General features: G+C 42.4%; 1 protein-coding gene across 1 annotated transcript; it reads right to left on the bottom strand.

Moving 5' to 3' along the window:
• Positions 1-81: 81 nt before the first annotated feature.
• Positions 82-16574, bottom strand: SGCB (sarcoglycan beta). Its single transcript, XM_045992954.1, has 6 exons — positions 16500-16574; positions 11043-11252; positions 6304-6489; positions 5478-5669; positions 5032-5163; positions 82-289 (listed from the first exon to the last, which is right to left on the bottom strand). The coding sequence occupies exons 1-6, from the start codon at positions 16533-16535 to the stop codon at positions 86-88; spliced, it is 960 nt and encodes a 319-aa protein (XP_045848910.1). The 5' UTR covers positions 16536-16574; the 3' UTR covers positions 82-85.
• Positions 16575-18586: the final 2012 nt, after the last annotated feature.

Here is an 18586-nt window from a genome sequence, read left to right as displayed (position 1 = left end):
CCGCAAACTCTCTAAAAACATGACTTGCATGCACACTCTTAAAAAATATCACGATATGAACATGCGGGTGACCTCTCGGGTTCTTCTAGTGAGTGTTTCCGCAGGGATTGTCTGAGATCTGGCAGCCCATGTTCTGGCCCGTCACTTGCACTTTGAAGAGCGTCCCGTCCGCACACATACATAGCTTGTAGCGCACCCAGTCGCCCGTCCCAAACTGGTCTCCACTGGAGGAACTAGGTAGGCGACTTGTGCTAACCATCACAGTTCCGTTTAGGATGATGCTGTTTTCCTATCAGGAGAATAATAACATGATTTATTTACCTCCACAAATGGAGATAGAACAAAATTAATAAAACTTAGAATAGTAACCAGGAAAATAAGTGGTTAAAAAAAAACCAGTAAAGTCATGACCAAAACAACAATAGGGAAAACAAAACCAATGTCAAGATTCAACTAGTGACCTCTTTAGTTCACAGTGTGTATCAATACAGTTATAACACCCTCTATTAAAATTATATCAAAATTCCTAAGTGCGTAAGACTGATACAGGTCATTTTCACTTGTTACTTCTTAAGAGAGTTTTTACAAAGTTACTGACTGGTATGTTTCTGATGATGAGAAGAAAAACACTGTTTTTCTCCTATAGAAAATTTAATTTCTAATGTTTTTGCACACCACAAATCAAGACTCAAACCAGATAATTTTGAAGACCGGGCACTCAAAGAAAACTGCCTTGAGGTTCTCTTCTCCATGCGTACTGTTTCAGGAACATTCTTGTATTGTAGCCCCTTTATTTTTGGGAACTCCTAAGCCTCTCTCCTTTCCTTCTTCTTTCTTTTTCTTTTCATTCAATCAACAAATAATTATTAAGTGTCTACTATGTATTACATACTATTCTAGGTGCTGAGGATCCAGCAATTAACAGAGAGCTAAGTCCAAGCTCTCATACAGCTGACGTTTTAATGGGGAGGGGCAGAAAATAAACAGGTGAACAGGTAAAATAAATATAACATCACTGGGAAAAAAAGGTAAGCAGAGAGACAGTGACCAGGCAGGGGCTCTATTTACACAGGCTGGTCAAGGAAGGCCTCTCTGATGTGGTCACAGTGTGGCAGAAACCAGATGATATGAGTAAGCCATGTGGGCAACCAGGGAAGGGCCCTTCAGGCAGAGGACCCAATACGTGCCAAGGCCCCAGTGTGAAGATGTGCTAGGTGTTCGCGGAACAGGTGGAAGCCAGTGTGACTAAAGCAGAGAGCACAAGGGAGTCGACTAGTAGGACATGAGTCAAAGAAATAACTCGGGGCCGGACATGTTGGGGAACAGAATGGACTTTTGAGTTTTATCCCCAGTTAGATGAGAAGCCATTTGGAGAGGTCTGAATGTGGAAGTGATGTGATCTCTGAGACGGGATCACTCTGGCTGCTGCACAGAGAACTGACTACAGGGGTGAATGAGAGAGAAGCCGGATCATTTTGGAGGCCATTCCAACAGTGCGGCGGGATGCGGTGGTTTATACCATTGGTGGTGGTGGTGGAAGCAATGAGAAGCAGTCAGACTCTTTTTTAAGGCTTTACTGATGGACTGATGCGCACCATTTACCAAGATGGGAACACTAAAAGAAAGGCATGTTTGGGGAGAGAGAGAGGGTATGAAGATTTTAGACTTGTTGAATTAGAGATGCCTATTACGCACTGGAGTGGAGAAGAACTCAGCTGAGTATGTGAGTCTTAGTCCAGAGAAGAGATTAAAGCAGGAGTTCCAAATTGGAGAGTCATTGGGTTATAGAAGGCATTTAAAGCAATGAGACGAAGTTGGGTTTGAAGAAATGTTAATAACTAACTGACTATGTAGTGTTAGTATGCATATGGTATAACCAGAGTCCTTGTGATGAATTTTGAAATTTTGTTTCAATGTTGCCATCTTGTGGTCATTTAATTTTACTTTCTTTAAATTGCTAGAGCAGTTATTTCTTTAAATGCAGTTTAATTGATAAAATTCTTACTTTTAAAAAAATTTTTCTTATAATTAGCTATACATTGAAAAACTAACCACTGATATTAACTGGATTATAAAGCTAATTATCTTTTCAGTACTGGTGGCTTGTTTTTCTTTAATTGTGGAGAAACTAGTATATAGCTATATGTATTTCAAAGTATCTTAATATTTCCCATATCAACAACAGACAGAATTTTCAGGTAGGAAAAAAAAAAAAGATTTAGGTAACTTGCTAATGGCTATATGCCAGCTATCACACCTCTTGCTTCTTTGACTTTCCAGTGCTGAGAATAATAGCCCCACAGTGATGGTTCCTCAACACTATTCTCTTAGAGGAATGGCTTCTTACTACAATACAGGCAAAACATACTCAGTATTGCTATTGAGTTTCTGGCAAGAAACACATTTTTGTTTTTGTTATTTAGAAATTGTAATATGTGTTTTAGAGGAGAACACTATTTATGAAAATGGAAAACTCAATTTTTTAAAGCTTATTTTTTTAAGTTAAATTTAAATAATATAATTATTTTATAATTATAAATATTTTATAAAATAATTATTTTATAAGTCCTTAGGTTTAATTTTATTTCTGTCATATATGATGCTTGGTAAAATAATTTAATTAGCTTTAGTTAAGTAGCACATAGCTGGTGGCCAAGGACATTTTGAATAAATATGCTTTGATCAAAACTAAGCAGGTAAACAGTTTTTGGATTTCTGGCTCCCTTATATATGTTACCTACTGAAGTTCAGATATAATCTGTGAAGGACAAAACTTCACTTTTCGGGGCTCCTGGGTGGCTCAGTGGGTTAAAGCCTCTGCCTTCGGCTCAGGTCATGATCCCAGGGTCCTGGGATCAAGCCCCACATCGGGCTCTCTGCTCAGTGGGGAGCCTGCTTCCTCCTCTCTCTCTGCCTGCCTCTCTGACTACTTGTGATCTCTGTCTGTCAAATAAATAGATAAAATCTTAAAAAAAACAAAAACAAAAAAACCCTTCACTTTTCAATAGCTATACTAAAGGCAAAATCTTTTTCCTTTGCAGTTAATAATAGATGGGTAAATAAAATATATTTTGTACATTTACTAATTGATTTTCACATCGCTGGATATAAAACATGGGAAAGGGCATGAAAAATCTTTAATTAAAAAAAAAAAACCCAACATGGGTTATGGACATTGGGGAAGATATGTGCTATGGTGAGTGCTGTGAAGCATGTAAACCCGGTGATTCACAGACCTGTACCCCTGGAGCTAATAATACATTATATGTTTATAAAAAAAAAAAAAAGAGGTGCTCAGCTGGCAGGAGCTGCTGACCACCCGCAGGCGCCCGCGTTACAATAAAGATCCTCTTGCTGTTTGCATCCTGTGGCAGTGTTGAATTCTTGGGTACGGGGATCCGCGGGTCTTTCATTTGGAGGTCCCACCGAGATCATCGGACTCCTGCCCAAGGATCCAACCGACTCCCACCGGGAGGCCCATCTGCAAGCCTTGCAGCTGGTGCAACAAGAGGTCTGGAAACCCCTGGCTGCCGCCTACGAGGAAAAACTTAACACCTCATTGCGGCCTCATCCCTACAAAATCGGAGACATCGTTTGGGTCCGCAGACATCGAGCCACAAACCTTGAACCCCGTTGGAAAGGACCCCACACGGTACTCCTGACAACGCCCACGGCGCTAAAAGTTGACGGGATTGCAGCCTGGATCCACGCCTCCCATGTGAAAGCGGCACACCCGGAAGAACAAACAGGACACCCTCAGAACTCGGAATGGACCATCCAATGCTCCCCAAACCCACTAAAGATAAGACTCATTCGCCGTTGATCTTACTCTTTTGCTTATTCTCTTTCCTTTCCCCTATAAATGGCACCAGCCCACATCTCCCCAAGCAATTAACCTGGCAGGTTCTCTCTCAAACGGGGGAAGCTATCTGGTCCAGTACGGCCCAACACGCCCCTAATACATGGTGGCCTACCCTGTATCCGGATCTCTGTAAACTGGCTATGGGATCTTGGGACATAGGTCAACACGATGATCCCCATAAGCCACCAACATCCCCAAACTGATATAATATAAGTACAGGACAAATGGATATAAGATTCTATCCATGATAAAGAAAAAGGGGGGAATGAAAGACCCCCTTCCTCCTTGCTGAGGGCTTTTTCCAGAGTGCTGAAACAAGGCCGCCACGCCAGAACAAACAGCTATGTCTTTGTCTTGAACCCAACGCCTGACTATGCTTAATTTAAATAGACCAATCAGGTTCCTGTAACTAAGCATCTGCTTCTGTAAGTCCGCTTCCCGCTCCCCCACTCTACCCCCGCTTCCCGCCTTCGTCTTCGCGCGTGCGGGTCCTCCAAAGCCAATCCGCTAACGCCAAGTATGCTTTTTTCAAATGTTCAAACTGTCAGCCAATCAGCTCTGCCCCACCCAAAACTTGTTTGTACCTGTCTATAAAAACCCTGCACCACCCCAGCCTGGTGTGCTCAGCTGGCAGGAGCTGCTGACCGCCCGCGTTACAATAAAGATCCTCTTGCTGTTTGCAAAAAAAAAAAAAAAAAAAAAAAAAAGAAATTATACATATAAAAAAAAGGCAAAACACAACTTCAGGGAATGGATACTTACTTTGGTAATTCTTACTTTGAGAATTCTTCCAGAATTTTGGAAGTTTATTTATTTTTACCTTTTAAAATAATACAGGTAACATGTTGTAAAAAATTTTTTTAGAAAACAAGAGGCAAGCAGAATGAAAAATAAAATTAAAGTCATCTGTTATCCTGCTACCCATAGTCAACCACTGTTGACATTCTGGCATACCCTTCTAGGTTTTTATGAATGTCCATATGTTTTGAAAAATAAAAATGAGACATTTCACAAACTGTAACTGTCTTTCACTTCAGAGTCCATTTTGAACATCTCCCCATGTCAAAAAATATACAATTACAATACCATTTTAAATAATTGTATACTGTTCCACATATAGATTTATATGCCCAAGAATCTACTAATTCTCTAAAACTCTTAATACTCACTGCCTTTAATTCCATATTACCGCCCATGTGAAATTCAATGGTTTTGCCCATAATGAATACACCTTCATTTCCACGAACAATAGCACGCCCGTCAACTTTTATATTTAAGTCACTAGTAGCATTGCTGGTAATCTGAAAATTACAAAAAAAAAAGGTAATAAAAAGTATTTCTAAATTAAAGTGAGAATTATTATCAGAGACAGAGGAACAGGAGTTTCACCCATGGAATATGAAAGGCAAGAATTTTCAGTCACGTTTTATCCGGGTTGAGATAAAGAGACGTGACTTGATAATGATCAGATGACGAATCTAGAACTAATCAGTCCTTCCCACTGTTCCAGAACTTATTCTTTCACATCACTATAAAACAGCAAAACTCCCCTCCCGCTTTGTAACTTTAGACAGTAATTCTCTTCCATTAATAAAGCAAACAAAAGAAATCATACCCTTTCAGTAGATGCTTTTTGAACATTCAAACTTTTCACTCCACTTGGCAAATGAAACTCATGGGTTTCATAGTCTGTGCTGAATAAGATATTCTGAGTCCTCGGGTCAAAAAACTGCATACCAATGTCACTGGTAATAGAAGTTTTGTTCTTTTCTACACTGAGCTTTGTTGTCCCTTGCTGGAAAACAATCTACAGAGAAACACTTTATCATGAATATGTTTTCAAAGAAGGCTGCATCCAAAATTCATCAAGAACATTATTAAAAACACTTTACAATAGATTAATTTCCAATAATTTTAATGGCATCTCTCTATCCACTTGGGAAAAGAGTTCCTTAAAATGAGGATTTATATGCTTGTTTGGTTGTACTGCTCTGCACAAATCCATGGATCACAGGGCAGACAGATAGACCTAGACCTAAGGTGGGCAGGCGGTGGTAAGAACACCTCCTTGAGGTTCTGTTCCACTGAAAACCTGTGTTACAGCAGCCACTTGCATGGGCTGCCACTGACTCGATTGTCATATTCCCTTCTAGACTCCCAGAAGTACAGGGAATTCCAACCTGGGAAGGTGCTCTGTTTGCAGGTTACCTTGCGTGGAGGAGAAAGAACACACTATTCTTAGAGTAATTAATCTATTACAGAAAATGCTACCATATTAAGATATTAAGAAAGTATGTAATATTTACAGATTACAAGACCAACAATATTATTAAATATGCTTATGAATATTCTCTCGAGGAAAATATCCATTTCCAATAATCCACTCTAGGTTTTTACAAAGAATTTTCCTCTAATGTCCCTCGACTGATGTGGGAACTTACAGGCTGGTTGTTGCCAGTGATAACCAAGTTTTCATTTCGCCTTCCTCCTACTGTGCTCTTATAAAGAGGATGTATAACTCCCATGTCAGATACTTGCTTAAACCGGAGCAGACCGCTTTCATGAAACTCCATGCTGTCACAGCCGTTTGGCCCTATGCGAATCACAGCCCAGATAACAAGTGTTATCTACAAGAGAAAACAAGCCCCTGTTAATTGGTAGCACACATTTAACATAATTAGAAAACAAACAGAAAAGACCACTGCCAAAGGATTAAACTCCCTAAGATGTCTCACCAGTGATACGAACACGTCACCTGGTTTTCCGTTTGAAAATTAAACCCATTTCATTTTGATCAAGGTATTCCAGGCAAATCGCTGAAAGTCAAAGGGCTAGAAGAGCAGTTTCTCATTTCTTCTGCTTCCTCCACATCTTGTCTGGTGACAGCCACTTTCTTTTTTTTTTTTATTTTTTTTTTATTTTTTATTTTTTCTTTTTTACAGATAGAGAGAGAGAGAGAGAGATTACAAGTAGGCAGAGCAGCAGCCAGAGAGGGGAGGAAGCAGGCTCCCTGCCAAGCAGAGAGCCCGATACGGGGCTCGATCCCAGAGACCCTGAGATCATGACCTGAGCTGAAGGCAGAGGCTTAACCCACTGAGCCACCCAGGCGCCCCTGGTGACAGCCACTTTCAAAGTTTTGGGTATTTCATCTAGAATTTTTCCAGATTTTTAAGTGATGTGAGTATATTATTTCTTCACTCATCAATCTAAGGCTTTACCTATTAATTTCTTACTTTAGCAGATGAGAACTTATCTCATTTATATTTCTTCTCCCCTGGCTCCCGTCTCGAGTGCTAGCTAGACCCAGGTCTGGTATTTTTAGTACTGCAACAGTGTAAGTACTGTTCATTGCTAAGCCACATACTCTAAGAGAGCAGTTCCTTTTTTGTACTCTGCGTCTCCTGGAGTTTCATACTTGTCTTTCTTCGGCACAGGACCACATTTGCTTCGTTTCTTTGAAAACTCGACTGAATCTTTTCAAAACCTCCAATGTCTCTATAAAAGAGACAATTTTTGTCTCTTAAAAATTCTCAGTAAAAGGTTCTCAAAGTCCAAACCTCTCGGATAATTTATTCTAAGTGTTCTATTTTTCTCTCTCAGGAAAGCTTGCTGGAACTCCGAGCTTGCTCCAATCCAGACTGTTCCCCTTGGGTCTGTGATGACACAGCTGTCACTGAAAACCTTTCCTTCACTTTCATGCTGGAACTTCCCTCTCTCTCCCGTGCTGGATACCCAGTTTCCCACATCCCTGCCTTCAGTTTTCTGGGTTAGTGCCTTCTGGCAGCCTCCTCCAATGGCCTCCTTAGAAAGAATGTATGTGGGCATCTAGGTGGCTCAATGTGTTGAGCCACTGCCTTTGGCTCAGGTCACGATCCTGGAGTCCTGCGTTGGGTACCCAGCTCCGCGGGGAGTCTGCTTCTCCCTCTGACCTTCTCCCTTCTCATGCTCTGTCTCTCAAATGAATAAATAAAAATCTTAAAAAAAAAAAAAGAAAGAATGTATGTGAAGGCAATTTTAAGAGTGTGTACGGTTAAAAAACGTCTCTGAGAGCCCTCACATTTGAATACTAGTCTAGCTTGACAGACATTCTAGGGTTGGGGCTATTTTCCCTCTGAGTTTTGAAGGCCCCTGCTGTCTTGCTGTCTGGTTTGCAGGGCTACATTTGAGAGGTGTGACATCTCTGATTTTGTGTTCTTCATACATAACCTGCTTTATTTCTCCTCTGGAAGATTTTAGGATCTTCTCTTTATCCCTGGTTTTCTTAAATTTCAGTCATGGCCTTGGTGTGAGTCTTTTTTATGCATGACATTGGACCTAGAATGCTAGTTTTCAATCTGTTCTAGGAAATTTTCTTGATTTATATGTTTGATAACTTTCTCCCCAGTATTCTTTTTATCTTTTTCTGAAACTCCTATTAACAGAATGTTACACTTCCTGGATTCTTTAATTTTATTGAGCTTTCTAGAAGGAATCCTTTTATCTTCCAATCGCTCTGTCTTTCCATCCATCCATCCCTTTGTATTTCTGCAAGTTCTTCCTTATTCTTTAATAGCTCCTTCTTAATGGCATGTTACCCTTGTTTCATGGATGTAATATCCTCTCTTTTCTTTGAAGATATTGGTTTTAGTTTTTTAAGTTTTCTGTCATTCATTGTATTTTCTCTATTTCCTTGAATTCCTATTTTCCCTATGGTTTGTGTGTTTTTGGTCTCCATCATTTTTCAATTCTGGGAGTTTTCCAAGAGATCCATTGGTCCCTAGTGGCTCAGTGTTCATATTGAAGAGTGAGGTTTTAAAAAGTGCACAGAAAGTTCTCTGTGTGGGGTGGGGCTTGTGACAGACAGGCTTCACAGCAGGAGATGAGGTGGCTTTTCCACTAGGACCGGCCAGGTGTCAGTATCTACAGGTTTTTTCCCCAGATGCTTCAATTTCCCCAGAGCAGGCTACTTCATCTCCTGCCTGGGGCACATAAGCCTGACCAGGGAGCTGGAGAAAGAGACTGAGAAGAGAGCTAGAGAGCTAGAGAGCTGGGAAAGAGTCTCAGCACTCAGGATTCAGACCTGCCTGCTTCCAGCATCCCTCCCCTCCTCTGCGCAGTTTCCTCAGGCAGGAAGAATCCTCTCCCTTCCATGACATGTTGTGTGGGGTTACAAGGCAAGGTTGCCTAACTGCTGGCTGGAAGGGAGAGGAAGGCTAGGGATCTCTGACTGCTTCTACAGGGTTCTCGAAAAGCTGTTTCCCATTCCTGCCTCACTCCTGCTTTTCACGGTACTTGTATTTCCAATGCCTGATGATTGTGCAAGGCACTGTCACCAACACAAAGGAACAGGTTCCCTTCTCTGGTAAGTGAACTGCCATTTCTCCTCCTGCTTTTTTGTCTTCATACATTATGGTTTAGGATTTCGGTTGCCTCCCACATTCTTTCAAGGTATTTCTGTTTCTTGACATTGTTGCCTTGGGATGGGCTTTTTAAAGAGGAAGGGGATAAAAATGTCTTCATTCTTCCATCTTAACCAGAAGTTTCCAACAACAACAAAAATGTATAAAATAGAATAAATTCAGAACACGTGCTCCTAGAAAAGCTATTTACAGTACCAGCTCTTTCCAATGTATGGGAAGAATGAGACACAAAGGTTTGGGATGTACATAAACTATAAAGGACTGGCTTAAAAGTATTAGGAGCCAAAAATAAAAATAAATGGAATTGCTTTAGACCCACTGTGGCCCATGTTCATCTGTCACAGGTAGACCAATAACCACCCTCGGCATATGTCATCTACACACATGCCAGAGGGGTTCAAGTTTAACCCTCAGGTAGTTACAACCTTGGATTAAGTCTTCTTTAGAAAAGCAAGTATCTTTGGAAAAGGCAACATGCTAGGTCTTCGGCACCTTAGAGTAAACTGGCCTACCAGACCCTTCCAGTCTATAATAGAGACAACACTACAAAAGATAACTCTCTGCTGTCAAACAAGGGTTTACGATTTTAAAATCTGGTTGAGGAGTAATACTAAATTTAGGAAAAGCTGAATGAGAACAGAAAGGATCATATTTTTTTAAGAGAGGTAAAGGCAGTCAAGTGTCTCCTACCCAGCTGACTTTACCCTTCCAAAAGCTAAGTCTTTTAAAGGGAATGTTCCATGCACATTTTTTTTAAAGATTTTTTAATTTATTTCACACATAGAGAGAGGTCACAAGTAGGCAGAGAGGCAGGCAGAGAGAAGAGGAAGCAGGCTCCCTGCTGAGCAGAGAGCCCGATGCTGGGCTCGATCCCAGGACCCTGAGATCATGACCTGAGCGGAAGGCAAAGGCTTTAACCCACTGAGCCACCCAGGCGCCCCACATTTTCTTCTAAATAAAATGAACATGTGGCAATACTAGCATGCTACGTTTTAAAAAATAAATAACATATTTATGGCAACTCAGTAAGAAGAGGTACAGACTTATTTTTTAAGTCACAAAGATGCAAAGCACAGCATAGGGAATACAGTCAATAACACTGTAATAACACTATTTGGTGACAGGTGGTGACTACACTTACAGTGAGCCCTGAGTACTGTATAGAACTGTCCAATCCCTTATGCTGTACACCTGAAACTAAGAATAACAATGTATGTTAGCTACACTTTAATAATAAATTTTTAAAAAAGGCCAGTGGGTCTTTTCTATGTGTGTAAAAGATGGAATCTCCTGTTTCAAAAACATCTGATAAAAGGCACTGTGGCTTGTGAAATTAGGAAGACAGGATTCTGTTAGACAATATTTGGAGATTAAGCAAGTCAGGGGCTCTTTGCACACACTGTGAAGGGTAACTGTGCATCTAAGAAAAACTTAAAGAGAGAAAACATGTATTGAAAAGCAGAAGGTAAGAGGGTTTTGAAAGAAATTATAGAAACAAAGTCCACGGGGCGCCTGGGTGGCTCAGTGGATTAAGCCACTGCCTTCGGGCACAGGTCATGATCTCAGGGTCCTGGGATCGAGCCCCACGTCGGGCTCTCTGCTCCGCGGGGAGCCTGCTTCCTCCTCTCTCTCTGCCTGCCTCTCTGCCTAGTTGTGATTTCTCTCTGTTAAATAAATAAAATATTAAAAAAAAAAAAAAGAGTTTAGAAACAAAGTCCACGATTTCACTAAAAAATTCCCCATGGTAATTAAAAAAAGAAAATTCTGTACCACATACTTACAATTAAATTGATGACAGCCAGGATAAACAACAGGATAATGACACAGATGGCTAAATTGCCCTTTCTCCCCCTCAGTCCCGTTTTATGGAGGCGATCTTCATCTATTGGAATATATCCAGCCTTGAAATTACTATTATGCTCCTTATTGACATTCCTTCTCTCGACAGCCTTCTCCCGCATGGACTTCTTTACAGGACCGTTGGAACTTTGCTAAAAACAAAATACAACACAATGGAACAGCCATACCCACTCTTTTCAATGCATTTATTTACGAAGTGTAAGTTCCTAATGAAAGAAAGCCAAACTGCTGAACTGCTGAATCACATATTTTCCATGGATAAACTTGAAGTCATGTTGAGCTGTAGGCTCCAAGTCAGGATGTTGTTATGCTTCGAGGGGTAGTGGAGAAGCTTCAGTGTGACACTTCATAACACATTTCTACCCACTGCTTTGAACATTTCCAGTGTACCTGAAGTGTTCAGCTAGCTCATCTGGGGGAAGAATTCACATACACATTCCACATGGTTCATCTTTTTTAAATTAATAATTATTTTTAATTATAAAATTATAATTAATTTAATTATATTAAATTAATTATATTTTATATATTTAATTATATATTTTATATATTTTATTAATTAATAAAAAATAATTTTTAAATTAATAATTTATAGTGATTTGTTTCATTAGATTTTATATATATATATAAAATATATATATATATTTCATTTGTAAGAAAAAAATTTGGAAAGGCTGACACACTTCGCTATTTATCACCCCAATTGGCTAAAGCTAACATTATCCTCTATCAGCCGTTTTCAAAGTATGGGCAAGGGAGACCAGGAGAAGCCCCCTGAACTCTTACAGAAGCCTGGAGAGTAAAAACTGTGTTCGAAATAATACCAAAATGTCATTTACCTTTTTTACTCTTCTTCTCTCATGAATGTTCAATGGAGTTTTGCAGAGGCTAAATGACTGTATGTGACATCAATGCTCTAACAGCTAATGGAATGTGTGCTTGTGTATTCCTGTGTTTCAAATTTTCTCTGGTTTAATTTTTAATATGGTAAATATCAATGACTATAACTCACATAAATTAAAGTTCTTTGGGATCCTCAGTAACTTTTAAGGGCATAAAAATAACCCAAGACCAGAAAGTTTGAGAACCTCTAACAGACTATGGTTGAATGGTATTTTTGGTAATATGTCATGAACACAAAATGGATAGAAATGGATACGCCCAACTTACATATATGTTAGAGCTCTGAGAAAACTTATTTATTGAATAGGCATTTATGAAATATTTTATGCTTAAACACTAATACCACAAATAGCAATACTGAAGAAATATAGGACAGGACCCTTATTCTCTAGGTATCACAAATGTGATGTGGGTATAAAATAGTTAGCAATGCAATAAAGTAATCTGTATGTTCAGATGCCAGAATCAATAGTATGGCCAATTCATGCCATCCAACCAGAGGAGAGACAGGATGGTTTCGCATTTGTTGTCAAGGAAACCGGAAGTAGGTGGGTCAGAGCGGGCAACACAGGGAGAATACAGTGGCAAATTAGAGCAGGTTGAGAAAATTCTTAGACTGCTGGGTACAAATTCTAGTCCTTCTGTCTGTTTAACTGGGAGTCCCTGGAGGTTCCTGGACACGAATAACACACATTTCAAGATGCTAAATGTGTGGGTGTTTGTAGGAGAGAGAGGAAACAGGACAATCAGTGAGCAGGCTGTTGGGGACGTTGTCATAATGGAGGTTTGAAGTAATGAGGTAATGAGGGCCTAAACCAACGTGGGATGAAAAAGGAAAGATTAAAAACGTACTTCGTGAGAGGAGCTGACTGAACTGGCAGCCAGCTTCAAAGAATCTCATGTTTACTGAATGGTGACTAGCTAAATATGGGGAATGGAGGAGGCAGAAGATTCTGCACATACTGCACCTAAACTAAATGAGAAATAACCACATGGCTCAAAGGCAAGGAAGGACAGAATGGGGTATTAGATCTGTAGAGATACATATCTGAGAGCTTTGCCCCGATGTAAATTAAATTCGTGAGAGTGCATCAGTGTACTATGAAAACCAGCACACATGAAAGAGAATGATGGCACAAGGACACAGTCTTGGGAAAATTTAAATGTGCAGCTACGGTGGAAAATGAGAAATACAATGAATGGTAGGAAAACCAAGGATATGTAGTATTGCTGAACCTGCTTTGTCAAGAAGTGCTTCAACCTTCAAAGATGAACTCTGGGAAGCAAACTAGTAAGCTGGGCACAGTCTAAAAAGGTATCACATGTATGCATCTACTTTCCAGTCTAGAAAGAGAAGAGAGGAAAAAAGAGAAGACTATAGCTAAAGAATTATGTACTATCAGAGGAAAACTGTGCTTTTGTGGTTGCTGTTAGTAACCACCTCCCCCCATCCCCTGCCAATTTGGGGGAAGACTTGTATGTTTGATGGCGGAGGGAACGATGCCAAGAAGGGCAAAGACAGAAGATCTCACATAGGGCAGGATAATGTAGGAAACGAGACCCTCTAGGAGGCAGGAAAGAAAGTGATACAGAGTACCTGCGGAAAGACTAGGCTTTCGGGATAGGCTTCCCACTTCAATGACACAGTTCACACCCAGGAGAGAAAACAATTCTTCTTTTTCTTTGGGATGTGAAAGGCAAGGTCATCTGCCAAGGAAGAGTGGAGAAGGCTACTGGAATCTTACCGTGGTGGCAGAGGTAGACTGGTTAGGGGCTTATGGAAAATGAAAAAGACAGGACTAATCATTGTGAGTAATGCAGCAGATACAATTTTTGTAATTCCACAAAGCAGTAAGGAAGGCTCTATAGAAGATAATTCAGTCTACTCACCAGATTTTTTTCACAAAACAGGTTGTTGAGTGTTGTGTAGGTTGTGTGTCTGCGTGAGGGTACACTCATACTGCTGACATCTTAGAGTGGAGTGTGCACTTTGATACTTTTTGCAAGAAGGTGTAGAATACCTTAAGGGAGATATGCTTTCCTCTAATTCTCACAGACACGGTATGGGCAATTTAAAAGGCGGAGCTTGAATAAAAGGTCTACATCAAAGAGAGACAAGACAAAATTGATCCCTCCTGGGGTGCATTCTTTACTCTTTTCTGCCAATTCATGTAAATTATTATATTCAATTTGATACATTTATGATTTATTGAAGAGTTACTATATGCCAAATGCCCAGATCACCAAGACAGGCCAGGTCACTAGCAACGGCAGTTCAACAGTGGTGGCAAATGCAGAGAAGGCTGAAAGGGTACCAAAGAGGACTGCAGCTCGACTTAGCAAGCAGAAGCAGCAGGGTTTTTAAGAAAGGTTTTTAAGAAAGGCTGAGATTTCATCTGACTCTTGAGAGGATACATAGGAATTAGCCAGGCAAAAGCACAGAAAAGGCATTCCAGGCAGAGAGAAGAGCATGGAAACTCTGAATACAAGTTATCTCAGTGTGAACTAATTTTGGTAGTTTCTGTGGATGGGAAGAGGATGAGTATAGAAATGGTACAAAAAAATAAGGTCTGAGATATGGTTTGGGGCCAGCAAATGAATGGACATAAGTACTGTGTCAAGAACAATGGACTTTGTCCTGAAGGTGATGGAGAACTACTAAAATTTTAAAATGGGTTAGCGATACAATCAGATTTGCATTACAGCAAAATCAAAGTCATGTACTAAAAAGAGATGAACTGGAACAGAAGAGTTTAGAGATGAAGATATCAGCTGTCAGGTAAGTGTTGATATTAGTCCAAAGGAGGGCTTGACTGAGCTTTAGACGAAGAGAAGATGGGGAGAGGCATTAAGAGGAAGAACTACAGAACCTGGTGATGGATTGGCTGTGACTGTGACCCAGAGGGGATCTAAGATGACTCTCAGGTAGAGACCTGCTATATTAATGTGTGGAGTCTGCAGGAAAAAGAAAATGTGGGGCTCTTTGTTCAAATATTACACGTGGAACAGCAGAACATCAAACCAAGTGTGGGTCCCTTTTGAGCTCCCTTAGATGGGTCCAGCTCTCAAGTTTCTAGCTGGGTTAACCAAGGACAGATGGTTGTAGCCCTTTTAATGGTAAATACAACGCAATCCAGTTCTCTACATTTTTTGTTTGGGGTGTCTGTGGAAAATTTAGTTCAGGCTGGAGACCTAAATGCTTAACTCCGAAGTGGAAACTAAAGAATGAACCAGACTGCCCAGTTTATGTGAAAAGCAAGAATAGAACCTTGGTGGAACCCCCAGAGCATCAACAGGGGATGCAGATAAAAAAAGAACCATCTAAAACAAGAGCTGAGAAGTCAGGAGGGAAATCAGGGAAGCCAAGGAACAATTTTAATCTCAACAACCCCAAGAAGCTTTGCCTCCTTTTACTTTTATTTATTCCTTTAGGTTTTAATTTACTGTTATGATCTGTAGCTTGCCCTCTTAGCTGATTTCGCTGTATTTATCTGGAAGTCTGACTTTAAGCTCCTTAAAGGTGGATTTCATCTCTTCTATTTTTTGTGTCCTTTAGAATGACTGTCCCAGTGACACACAAAGCAGTTAAGTTTTCTGAGAACAGAATTTATTTTTTCAGCAATGCTGTAGAATGAGACTTTTTCAAAGGAAACTCTCATGTCATAGTTTCATAAAGGGAAATAACAGTTAAGGAAAAAAGTGACTATGAAAATTATTTTTATTACAACAAAATACTCTGGCAACTCTAGGTATGTGTATGTAACATGCATGCACGTATGTGTATGTATATGTTTAGCTTGCTTTTGGGGGAAAATAGTCTTTTAAACTACTCGGAGGTACACGTTTACAATTCAGATCAGGAAATACTTGATAAAGCATTAAAAAAATAATTTTAAACCAACTGGATGGAGGCAGTTTTAAACTGATGACCGAATCTCCAAAACCAAAGCGGCGGGGAGAAACCCGATGCCTGCGTATGAGGGATGGCAGGCACAAGCAGTGGCCGCAAGCTGACATCCCGCAACAGCTGACGGGTGTCGGCGGGTGTCAGGGCAGCCTCCCGGCTCCGCGGCTCGGGCTATTTTTACCGGCATCTCCGCTGGCCACCGAAGCCGGCAAGTCCCCGGCACGTCCCCGGCACGTCCTGGCGCAGGCTCCCGGCCACGGCCGCCTCCCCGCCCCTCAGGCGGCGACCCCTCCTCAGCCCCGCCGAGGGGCAGCCGGCCAGGCCTTGGGCCGCCGCCTGCTTCCCCTCAGCGACCCGGAGCCCCCGTCCGCCGTGCCGCCCGGCCCTCGCCAGCATCCCCGGCTGCGGACAGCTCCTCCCGCCCGCTCCGCCCCCCGGAGCCCGGCCCGAGGCGGCGCCCGCACGTCCTCGCGTCCCGGCCTCCGCCAACCCGCCCCACGGCGGTCTCCACCGGCCGGCCCGGCCTCCCCGACCCCTCCTGCCCCCGGCTGCAGCATGGCTCCCAGACCTGCTCGGCCGCCGCCGCTGCCGCCGCTGCCGCCATCTTCCCGCGCCCGTCGCCGCCGCCCTCCCCGCAGCGGCCGCACCCCGTACGCCTGCGCCTGCGCCCTGGCCGCGGGTGGGGGGGGGGGGAAGGGGGCTCCGCTCGCCGCACCCCCGCCCCTGCGGCGGGGGCAAGTCTCCGAGTCCCCCGCCCCCGCCTCCAGCGCTGTGGCCTCCCGGCGCGCCTTCCCGCGCGGGGGGTGTTCACGCGAGCCCCGGCCACCTCTGGATTCTCCCGAAGGGGCGCTTCGAACGACGACGTCGCCCCTTCCTTCACCGTCGGTTCCCAACACCGAGGGCTGGCGCGGTCCCGAGCTGTGGCGTCCTCCTTGCATTACGGGCCGGCCGTGGTGGCCAGGGTGGGAAGGGGCGTTTTGGAGAACACATGGGGACGGGGGTGGTGACCTGGTGCATGGAAGGTAGCACGTTGGCGATTAGCCAGCTAAAATCTTGGGAAGTGAGAGGACTCAAGGAGGACGTAAAATCGCTTTAGGGATGCTTCTTAGCTTTGGAGAGCCTGTGCAGTTTGTTGCTTTCTTCCGCGGTATTGGGGGTGGATTTTCCATTTATTACTGGAGACAGTGTTGTCGGTACACATTGTGGGAAACCCAAGCTAACAGATGCTCACTGCACATCCGGAATGTGCCGCCCAAAGGTACAAGTAACTTGAATACACATTCCTTGTTCCTTGTTTTCAGAGAATCCAACGCTGATCTTATTTAGTTTTCTTGTTTTCAATGCAGTGAGTGGGTAGCTACCGAGGTGTAAGAACTGTTTCTCAGGGAGCTGAAACCACTTCTAGAAAGCACCTTTGGGCCCCAGGGGCGCCTAAGCAGCAGAAAAGAGCAAAGAGACCAGCTGGCAAAAGTGTTTTTTCTAGGAACCAGCTCATTTTGCCTTTTTTTGATGACTGGGGCTGTTACTTCATGGCTCTGCCTGCTTTCTATCAGAACATGGCTGTGAAGCTTAAATTAGATCATCTGTTGCATAAGAAATCCCTCATAAACTTTCCCCTTCTCTCTGATTTTGGCTAATGTCAGTAGCTCACTGGTCATGAATGTGTTTATCTTCTTTCCCAAATGCCAGGACTACTGACTCACATCTCTGTGCTCGGTCCTGCTAGGATTTCTAGGACAAACCTGCATCTTAATCAGGATCACTGTAAATTATAGCACAAAGTGTTGGGAGTCAGCAGTAAGTCTGTTAACACTTTGGCTCTGGTCCCATTCATCCACTCAGATAACTGGGCTTCTGACTGATACTCCAGTTCTGGTACCATAGGCCTTACTTCCTACGCTTTGCCTCTTTTTCCTCTGCTTGGAAAGAGCTCCTCTTTTTTTTTTTTTTTTTTTTTTAAAGATTTATTTATTTGACAGATAGAGATTACAAGTAGGCAGAGAGGCAGGCAGAGAGAGAGAGAGGAGGAAGCAGGTTCTGCGCTAAGCAGAGAGCCCGATGCGGGGCTCGATCCCAGGACCCTGGGATCATGACCTAAGCTGAAGGCAGAGGCTTTAACCCGCTGAGCCACCCAGGCGCCCCAGAGCTCCTCTTTTTGTCTCTGTCAAGCACACTCCAGCCATCCTCCTAGAATCCATCCAAATGTCACACACTCTCTAAAGCTTTCCCAGGCTCCCACAGGCAGTTTTTAGCTGGCCTGTCCTTGAACTCTGCTCTGTCTTTTGTAGCACATCATTGTATATTATCTTGTTTACCTGTCTATGTCACCTGAAAGATGGTGAGCTCTATCTGGAAGGTCCATGTCTTACTTGTCCTTTTACCTGGAATGCCTAGCATAGCACAGAAACTTCATAACATCTTAGAAATCTGCCTGATACCCCAGTTTTTAAGACTAGAAGCCCTGCCTTTGTTTTGCTAACTTCTCTTTGACTTAGGTGGTGAGATACCTGGTAATTGATTTTCTTGATGCCAAATGCTCCTTTGAGTATCTGAAAAGTCACCTTCTCTTGGGTACCCTCATTGCTGACGTCCATCTCTCTGACAGGTCACCTCCCAGTTCTTCATGTCCCTTGCACATAACCCCATCTTTAATGT

The sequence above is a fragment of the Meles meles genome, chromosome 2 (assembly GCF_922984935.1).
Source record: "Meles meles chromosome 2, mMelMel3.1 paternal haplotype, whole genome shotgun sequence".
In the NCBI taxonomy this organism is placed as follows: domain Eukaryota; kingdom Metazoa; phylum Chordata; class Mammalia; order Carnivora; family Mustelidae; genus Meles; species Meles meles.
Note: the sequence above shows the minus strand (reverse complement) of the source record. Positions and strands in the feature narration are given on the sequence as shown.

Excerpts from the sequence above, each read along its gene's own strand:
- SGCB (XM_045992954.1), bottom strand. The coding sequence starts at position 16,535 with ATGGCGGCAGCGGCGGCAGCGGCGGCGGCCGAGCAG. Across the intron at positions 6,490-11,042 it reads TGGCTGTCATCAATTTAATT|ATAACACTTGTTATCTGGGC; the intron begins GTAAGTATGTGG and ends TTTCTCTTGTAG. Across the intron at positions 290-5,031 it reads GTAATATGGAATTAAAGGCA|GAAAACAGCATCATCCTAAA; the intron begins GTGAGTATTAAG and ends TTCTCCTGATAG.